At 51.2% G+C, this 8,828-nt stretch overlaps 1 protein-coding gene across 1 annotated transcript; it reads right to left on the reverse strand.

Annotated features, from left to right (window-relative positions):
- Positions 1-2,265: 2,265 nt before the first annotated feature.
- On the reverse strand, positions 2,266-4,066 carry FOXC2 (forkhead box C2). Its single transcript, XM_074913176.1, has one exon. The coding sequence runs from the start codon at positions 3,769-3,771 to the stop codon at positions 2,293-2,295; it is 1,479 nt and encodes a 492-aa protein (XP_074769277.1). The 5' UTR covers positions 3,772-4,066; the 3' UTR covers positions 2,266-2,292.
- Between the last annotated feature and the right edge of the window lie 4,762 nt (positions 4,067-8,828).

An 8,828-nucleotide genomic window follows, 5' to 3' on the forward strand; every position in this document is an offset into this window, starting at 1 on the left:
TCTTTTTTTTTTTTTTTTATCCTTTTACCCTATTTATTTTCTTTTTACATTTTTCCCCCCCTTTACCCTATTTATTTTCTCCTTTTAAAATAGCACTTTGGATTTTGTTGCATTAAAAAAAAAATAAAATTAAAAAAAAATAAATAAAAACGACCCTCTGAGAGCCAGGAAAAATGGCAAGAGTTTTACAAGAATGTTCCTTAAAATACAGATCGAGTGAGGTTTGGACATTTTTTCTCATTTAAATCGAGAGTTTCAGTGCTTTTTGCCAGCTTTCTAAAGCATGCAAAAATCTACCCGATCAAAACCAATTTATATAATCGATTTGAACAGGCTACCACGGGGACAACCGTTCCCTGACCCAGACGGGGCTACTGGAGGGGGGGGCTGCGGGAGGGGAAAGGGGGGCACGGCCGGCAAATTTTCCCTGGAAATGTTGGACGATTGAGGCTCTGCAGCGTCTGGACAGCTGGGAAAGGAGCCGGGCTCCAGCAAGCTGGGCTTGAGCAGTCCCAAAGAGCCCTCCTAAAGTCCGCTTTAGGCTTTACCGGCATTTCCCTGCCCTGAGCATCGCGATTCCCCCGCGCTTCTGCGCTTGGGTAAAGCTGCTTTAACAGGTTAAGGTTGATCTGGGGAGAAGGCACGACATGTGTCAGTGCCCTGCACTGCGAATCGGAGGTTAAATAGATAAAGAAAAGGTTAAAAATCAGTCAAATCTTCACACGGGAGAGGATTTTAAAACTGTTAAATGATTCCGGAGGAGTGAACTTGTTTTGAGACTCCGCAGTTGAGGCCGGGTTCAAATCATCGCTCTTATCACCCGCACCCACTCGTAGCCTTTTAAAAAAAAAAAAAAAAAGGGAAGGGGATGGGATGGGGGGAGCGACTTTATTTGTTTTCTCTCGTGGAAAGTGCCGGCTCCGGGCGCTGAGACACGCGAAGCACCGCGCAGGGCCTGCGGGGCAGGGGAAGCAGAAATCCTCCTCCCTGCGGCTCCTTTTCTTTGCCCAGTTCTCCCCCTCGGAAGCCTGGGAAAACTTCCCTAAATTTCAAGCTGGCCAAGGATTTGGGAGCGAGGGAGAGAGCCGGTGGTCAGAAGCGGCCGCCCCCACGGTGCCTTATTGGTTTTCCCCCGCAGATGTGTAATTTCCAGCTCTGCACGTGAACTAAACCTTTTATCACAGGAATAATCAGAATGAGAAAGCTTTAGGCTCCGGAAAAAAAACGACTTTGTTTTGAAAACAACCAGTTTTCCCCATGAAGGAAAGGTGAAGGGAGAAAAAAAAAAAAAAAAAAACCACGTATATACACAGACAAGCGCCAGACTTGGAGCAGAAAAAAACAGCATGGATTTATTTTAAGGTAAGTACAACAATTAGGACCACATAAGACAAACGAACTTTGAAGCAGGTTAAAGCAAATAGTCCTTAGGAATGGTCACGGTGAAATCTATTATACAAAACATCACACGTAGTAAATAATAATTAAAAAAAGTATCAGATACTTTGTCTTTTTTTTTTTTTCTTTCAAAAAAAAAATCCACCAGCAAAAAATAAATTATTTCCTCGTCTTGTGAAAAGAACAGCTCTAAAACGAAAGAAACTCTATTGCATAATTGTACACAGAAGAAGAAATCACTTGTCATTAATTTGGAAGTTAGGAATCGTTGGGCGAGACAAAAATAATCCAGTGAACTCAACTTTAAATATTATATTAATGGCTCTGAAAAATCAGCCTGATTAGAAATCCACACATTTTTTACAGCACAACAGAGAACTTAAAAAATACCCAGGACATATATTTATATATATATATTTATATACTTTTTTTTTTTTCTTTTTAAACGTATAATGGTCGTTGTGATATTGGTCCATAACTTATTTTTCTGAGACCCCCTATACTTTAGCATATAAAATTTGCCACTTTTAGATAGACATATATATATATAGAGTTATTCGGTTTTTTAAATCTTTTTTTTTTTTTTTTTTTTTTTTTTTTTAGGAGAGATCCCCTTTTTTTCAAGTAGAATTTACTTGCCTGGAATTTAAGGAGGCCCGAAACGGGCCTTGGGATCTGCAAAATCTGTGGCCCCCAGCTCCACGAGGAAGCTGTCAGATTTATTTTGGTTGGGTTTTTTTTTTTTTCGTTGTGGGTTTTGGTTGTTTTTTTTCCTGCGTCTGAAGCGTTTGCTGTGGTTTTATTTCTCCTGATCTTTTTTAATAATTATTATTATTAATTTTTTTTTTTTTTTTTTTTTTTGGCGGGTGGCCCTAGGCGGGGGGTCGCGGCTACTCAGTACTTAGTGCAGTCGTAGGAGTAGGGGGCGGCGTGGCGGTATAGAGAGGGCGCGGATCTGTAGGGGATCTGACAGGCGGAGTTGCTGCTCACCTGGTGGTCGCTGAGCGAGGCGCTCTCCATCCCCAGCCGGTGCGACGTGAACATTTCCCGCACGTTGGGAAAAGTCTGCTGCTGGGAGCCAAAAGTGTGGCCGGGCAGGTGGCTCAGCTCAGCCCCGTGGTTGAGGTACCAGGAGGCGGTGGGTTGTCCCCCCCCCGCCGCCGCCGCCGCCCCCCCGCCGTGGGGATGCCCGCTCCCCAGCGCACCCTCCTGCCCCGAGGGCAAGCTGAGGGTGCCGAGGGGCGACGGGGCACCCGTGGGGTGCTCGGCCAGCCCCTCCTCCAGCGGTGCGGGGGGCACGCACATGTGGCCCGGCCTCTCGCCGCTGTAGAGGCTCATGGCCCGCATGCTGCAGTGGTAGCTCCCACTAGTGTCCAGGGCCTGGCTACACGCCGCGCTGTAGCCCGACGGTTGCCCCGCTGGGTAGCCCAACGGCATCCCGGCGCCCGTCCTGCCCGAGGCGGCACTCACCGGGCTGAGATCCCCCGCGGGGGAAGTCCGGAGGGTCATGATGCTCTCCACGCTGAAACCCGGGAGCCCGTTCCCGGCGGGGTGATGCTCGGGCAGCGAGGCCTCGGGGGAGGCGGCGGCGGGGGGCGAGGCAGCGCTGCGGGGGCTGTCCCGCAAAGCCCCGCCGCTGGCCGGGCTCAGCGTCTCCACCTTGGTGATCACCGGCAGCTCGGGAGATGCCGTCTCGCTCTTGATCACCACTTTCTTCTCGGAGGCCGGCGCCGAGGCGGAGGAAGAGGAAGAGGAGGAGGAGGCTTCCTTGGGGAGGTCGGCGCCGGGCAGCCCGGGGGGTTTGGGCTGCTCCTTCAGCAGCCGTTCCCGGGCCTCCTCCTTCTCCTTGGAGACGTCCTTCTTCTTGAAGCGTCTCCGGCGGCGGAGGAAGCTGCCGTTCTCGAACATGTTGTAGGAGTCGGGGTCCAGGGTCCAGTAGCTGCCCTTGCCCGGCTTCTTGTCGTCGCGGGGCACCTTGACGAAGCACTCGTTGAGGGAGAGGTTGTGGCGGATGCTGTTCTGCCAGCCCTGCTTGTTCTCTCGGTAGAACGGGAAGCGGTCCATGATGAACTGGTAAATCCCATTGAGCGTGATCTTCTTGTCGGGGGCGTTCTGGATGGCCATGGTGATGAGGGCGATGTAGCTGTACGGTGGCTTCACCAGGTCCTTGGGGGCGGCGGGTTGGTGGGGGTGGTAGGGTCCGTAGGAGCGCCCCATGCCCGCCGCGTACTGCTCGGCGTGGCCGGGGTAGACGCTCATGGGGTTGCCCATCCCGCCGTACGTCCCCGCCGTCCGGTAGTAGTTTTGCTCGCTTAAATACGGCACCACTCCCAAAGCGTTGGGGTCCGAGACGGAGTAGCGAGCCTGCATCATGGAGAGGGGCTTCCCGCGGCCGGGGAGGAGAGGAAGAGGAGGAGGAGGAAGAGGGTGGAAGGGCCTCTCACCCCCCGTCCTCTGCGGAGAGGGAAGAGGGGAGAGAGGGGGAAAGAGAGAGAGAAAGTCTCAGAGGCGAGCTAAATCCCAGCGTGTCCTCTAGCAGCGGCACCGCAGCAGCATCCTTCGGGTCGCCGGGGGTCTCTGCCGGCCTCTCCCTCCCTCTTTATTACTGTGATTCTTGTATACACACCTACGGCCCGCGGCGGGCGCTGCTGCGGAGCCGGGGGGGGGTGGGCGGGGGGTCCCTGTTCTCGTAGGAAAAGGGAATTATTAAAAAAAAAAAAAAAAAAAGAAGATAATAATAAAAAAAGGGGAAAAAAACTTTAAAAAAAAAAAAAAAAAAGCAGCAGCCTTGCGGAAACCCAGTTCTTGTCACAACAACCGCCCGAAATCTTCCGGAGCCCGCGAGGCCCCGCCGGCTCCTGGCGAGGGGTGCGGGGGGGTGCGGGGGAGGGGGGGGGGGGAAGGTGGCGCGGAGCCGCCGAGCTCCTCGGCCGCGCTTGCGGAGCTTCAAAACTCGCCCCGCGCCGCCGCCGCGCTTTTACTCCCCGCTGGCCCCGCCCCCCGGCGCCACCTCTAGCCAATAGGAGAGCGAAGGGCCTCCGCCGCAGCCAATGGGAGGGAGGCGGCGGGATGCGGTGGAGCTGGCGGGGCTCCCGCGCAGGCACGCGCCACACGCGCGCACACGCACACGCGCGAGAACGCGCCGCTCCGAAATTATACACGGAGGGGGGGGGGGGGGGGGAGAAAAAAAGAAAAAAAAAAAAAAAAAAGTTCTATACGTTCCTCCCCTTCTATAATTTTAACGTTTTGGCCCCAAAAGGAGCCGGCGCCGAGCGGCTCTGCTCGCCCGCGGCACCTTCCCTCGCGCCTCCCCCCCCCCAAAAAAAAAAAAAAAAAAAAAGAACAAAGTTTTGAAGCACTTTTCGCGGAGCCGGGTTGATGTCGAGGACGGCGGGACACCGCGCTCATCCCCGCACCGACCTAACGGTGCCCCTGGGCCGGGCAGGTTCTTCTTCCCCCTTTTTACTAAATAGATGTGTTTTGAAGTGAAATGGCCCGGCGGTTCCTTGCCCTGACGCCGGGAAGGGCCACCGGGTTCTTTGCCCGGTGGCGAGTAGCATCCCGCCTCGCTTTGCCCCTCGCACGGCCGCTGGGGGCTGAGAGATTCCTCCGCCGCTTTGGGGGAGTTTGAGGGATTTAATCATTATTTTTAAAAAAAGAAAACAGCGAGCGCACTGAAGTGGCTTTTTTTTTTTTTTTTTTTTTCCCCCTTTCGTTCCGGCCATTGAGGCGGATTTTCTTGTGCCTGTGAAATCCGCCCCTCTGCCTTCTCTCTAATGATTTCATTAGAGGCAATCAGAGGGGGACAATTAGGGACGCATGGCGACCAAGTGTAAACTCAGGTATTGGGAAAAACTGCTGCGAGCTGCCCTGTCCCAGCCGGGAGAAGCGTGGATCTGCCCAGCGAAGAAATAAAGGTGGGAAACTGCGATTTCCACCCTCCCCGCTCCGAAAAAAAATAATTAAAAAAAAAATATATATACATTAGCCACTGCAAAATCGATTCGAGCCCGAAGAGACCGAGATAAGGTTGTAATTAATTAGCTGTCACTTCGGCGGGGCTCCTTCCCGCTGCCTCCCCCCAGCCCGGCTGTGCCGGCTCTGATTTCTAAGCGGTGATTTTTTGGTTTCTTACACTGTAATTGTGTCTTTCCCTCCTTGCAATTTGTGTGGGTCCGTAAAGCTTTAAACAAAGATTTTTTTTTTTTTTTTCTCTCCCCCAAAGTCAGATTGTGATTTTTGCTGGCTGCTGGTACAAAGAGTCCGTTCCCCGCTCCCAGCCGGGGCGATGGGACGAGTCTTCGGCCGGCTCCGGCCGTGTGAGCTCGTCGGTGCTCTTTATTACCGGAGATTTTCTTAATAAGAAAGGAAACGATTTTATGCGCTAGGCGGTGAAAAAAAAATAAAAACAAAAAATAAGAGGCAGCTCCTCTACAAGGAGGTATAGTTAAAAGCGATCCGCCGAGGAAATATTGTCTTGGAAAGTTTCGCCGGACGCTTCGAAATTGATATTTCATTTTGATGGGGATAAATGTAAATGTTCTGGGAGGGTTTCAGCAACCGAGCAAACGTCGGGGGGATTTTTTTTTTTTTTTTTTAAACCGATAGTTAATTCTGCCAGGTCTGTTGATACTTTGCATGTAAATGTACCACCGAGAAAACTTTTTTTTTTTTTTTTTCCCCCTTGGAATAATTTGAGAACGACTTCACGTTTTTATCTTCGGTTTTGAAAGAAATCGTATTTGTCCTAAAAACTAGGGCTTTTCCTTAGCGTACACAAGCACACGGGGTTTATTAAACAATATAACTTCTTAAAAGGCAGGAATTTTTAACTGCAAAAGCTTGACGAATGCCACCCCTGCGGCGTCCTAGAGCTGTCCCTTCCTAGAAGCCTGGGACGCTCTCGAGAAATAACCTTGATTGAATCTTACCTCTCCTCGGCTGAAAACTTTACCGAGATGAATTTCTACGGAAAACCAAGGAGCAGCAATAGCTCTTTGCTTGCTGCAGCTGAGAACTTAACCGAGGCTAAATCAACGGGCTCGAAAAAGCCTCAACTTCAAACTGCAGGAAGAAAAAAAAAAAAAAAATACAGAAAAATTCATCGTAATGAAAAATAGCCAACTTCCAAACGGGGGGAGCGCAAAGAGACGAGAGTCCTTTCAAGCGAGAGGGGACGAGGCACGGGGGGAACGCTCCCTCTCCCCGGGCACGGCGGGTTTTTCTCTCCCCCTTCCCCTGCGGGGCTCCGGGAGGCGTTTGTCCGCGGTACCCGGACGGCCGCGGCCGGGGCGGCGGTGCTTTGCCCTCCGCTGCTTTTATTCGCCTTTGGCGAGCACCCGAGAGCAACAACCTGACCCGCTTCCCCTCCTCGGGGGCTCTCCCCTCGCCGGCCGCCCGGTTCCCCGGGCGGGAGGGTGCTCGGCGCCGTCGGTCCCCGGCGGCCGGTCCCCGGCGGCGGGCGCAGCGCTCACCTGCCCGCCCCGGGGGCTCCGCGCGGCGTGTGCTGCCCCCCAGGGGAAAGCGGGGAGGTTGCACCGCCGGCCCGGCACCGCACCGGCACCGGCTGCCCGCCCCGGGGCCCCGGTTGTGCGGGGGGAACTGGGCGGGAGGAGGAGAGGAGATGGGGAGAGGGAGCCAGAGGAGGAGAGATGGGGAGAAAGGAGGCGAGGGGGAGAAGGAGAGAGCGGGGGAAAGGAGACAGAGGATCGAAGAAAGAGAGGGTGAGTGAGTGAACAGGCAACAAAGAAAGAGCAAGAAGTGTGTGAGAAAGAAAGAGAATGGGGAATGGGAACAAGAGAGAAAGAAAGCGTGAGAGTGGCTGAAAGAGGGAGAGAGAATGGAAGAAAGTGAGAGAGAAAAAGAAGGGAGGGAAGAAGACAAGAAGGGAAGAGAAAGAGAGGGGAGGAAGAGGGCAAAAGAAAGAGAGAAAGAGAGGAAGAAAGAGAGAAATAGAGAGAGAGAGAAAAAGAAAGAGAGAGAGAAAGAGAGAAAGAGAGAAAGAAAGAAAGAAAGAAAGAAAGAAAGAAAGAAAGAAAGAAAGAAAGAAAGAAAGAAAGAAAGAAAGAAAGAAAGAAAGAACAGCAGGAAAGAGCAAAAGAGAGGAAGAAGGAAAGAAGGAAAAGGTGAGAGAAAGAAAGATCGAGAGAAAAGAGAGGGAAAGAAAGGAGAAAAGACAAGAAAGAAAGAAAGAAAGAAAGAAAGAAAGAAAGAAAGAAAGAAAGAACAGCAGGAAAGAGCAAAAGAGAGGAAGAAGGAAAGAAGGAAAAGGTGAGAGAAAGAAAGATCAAGAGAGAAAAGAGAGGGAAAGAAAGGAGAAAAGACAAGAAAGAAAGAAAGAAAGAAAGAAAGAAAGAAAGAAAGAAAGAAAGAAAGAAAGAAAAGGAGAAGCTATGTCTTGGCACCAGTCCAGCTAAGACCCACCGATGCACATGGCTTTCTGCTCCTTCACCAGTTTTGCGTCTGTACTGGTGACTGACCCAGGAGAGGGCACCCACCGCTGGCTACAGGGGCTGACACAGCCCCCAAACCTCTTTCCCAGCAGGAGGACATGCTGCTGGGCTCAAACAGGTTAGTCCGGACCAGCCCCACCTGCCCTAATGTGCCTCCTTTGCCGGGTTATTTCGTAAGCACAGAAATTCGGTCATACGCTGTTTATTCACACGTGGAAATCCATTTCACAGTGGTTCGAAAACCCAGTTCCTAGGACCCACCTGATATGACATATGAATGAAAACCTCGTTAAAAACTGTTGCCTCTAAAACCTGTATTTTTAATTTTCAGTATTGCAGACGCAGCAGAGTGATATCCACAGTGCGGCACTCCTCTTTGGGTGCATTCTGCCTCTTTTCCAGGGCTGCCCTTGCGTGTTCAGCCTGCGCTTCAGTGAAACGATTCCCGCAGCACAAGGCGTTTCTTTCCACGCTATTCACAGGGTTTGTCTTAATCTGGCGCTCCCTCTCTTTAGGTGTTTCCACAAATTGTGGGTGTTTCAAGCAAGAGTTGCGATTTTGTCTTTTGTATGAAACCCAGGACCCTTTTCTTAACCTCTTTCACTAGAGTATTTTATTCAGTTTGGTAAAATGGATATTAGAAGTGATCCGGGTTCCTTCAGTAGACTAATTCCAATTCCAAGGATGTTGGTGGCCCTGTCTGCCTCCTGACGAAGAAAGAGGCTTTCCAGTGGCATCTCTACAAGCCTCACCAGGCTGCTAGAGCTGATGCTAAAGGCTGAAGTACATGTGATAGGAAAGACCCTGGAAAAGTAATTCGGAGCAAATTTCAGACCTGTAGAATCAAAGCAGAGAACAAAATCAGCAGAAAAGACGTCACCTATTAGCAAACTCCTCATTTGCTTAAGGCAAAGTACCCTGATTTCTGGAAAGCCAGCTCAGGCTCTCTTTTTTTGGAAGCCAAATCCATGTGAGGAA

This window comes from Athene noctua, chromosome 9, assembly GCF_965140245.1.
Source record: "Athene noctua chromosome 9, bAthNoc1.hap1.1, whole genome shotgun sequence".
In the NCBI taxonomy this organism is placed as follows: Eukaryota; Metazoa; Chordata; class Aves; order Strigiformes; family Strigidae; genus Athene; species Athene noctua.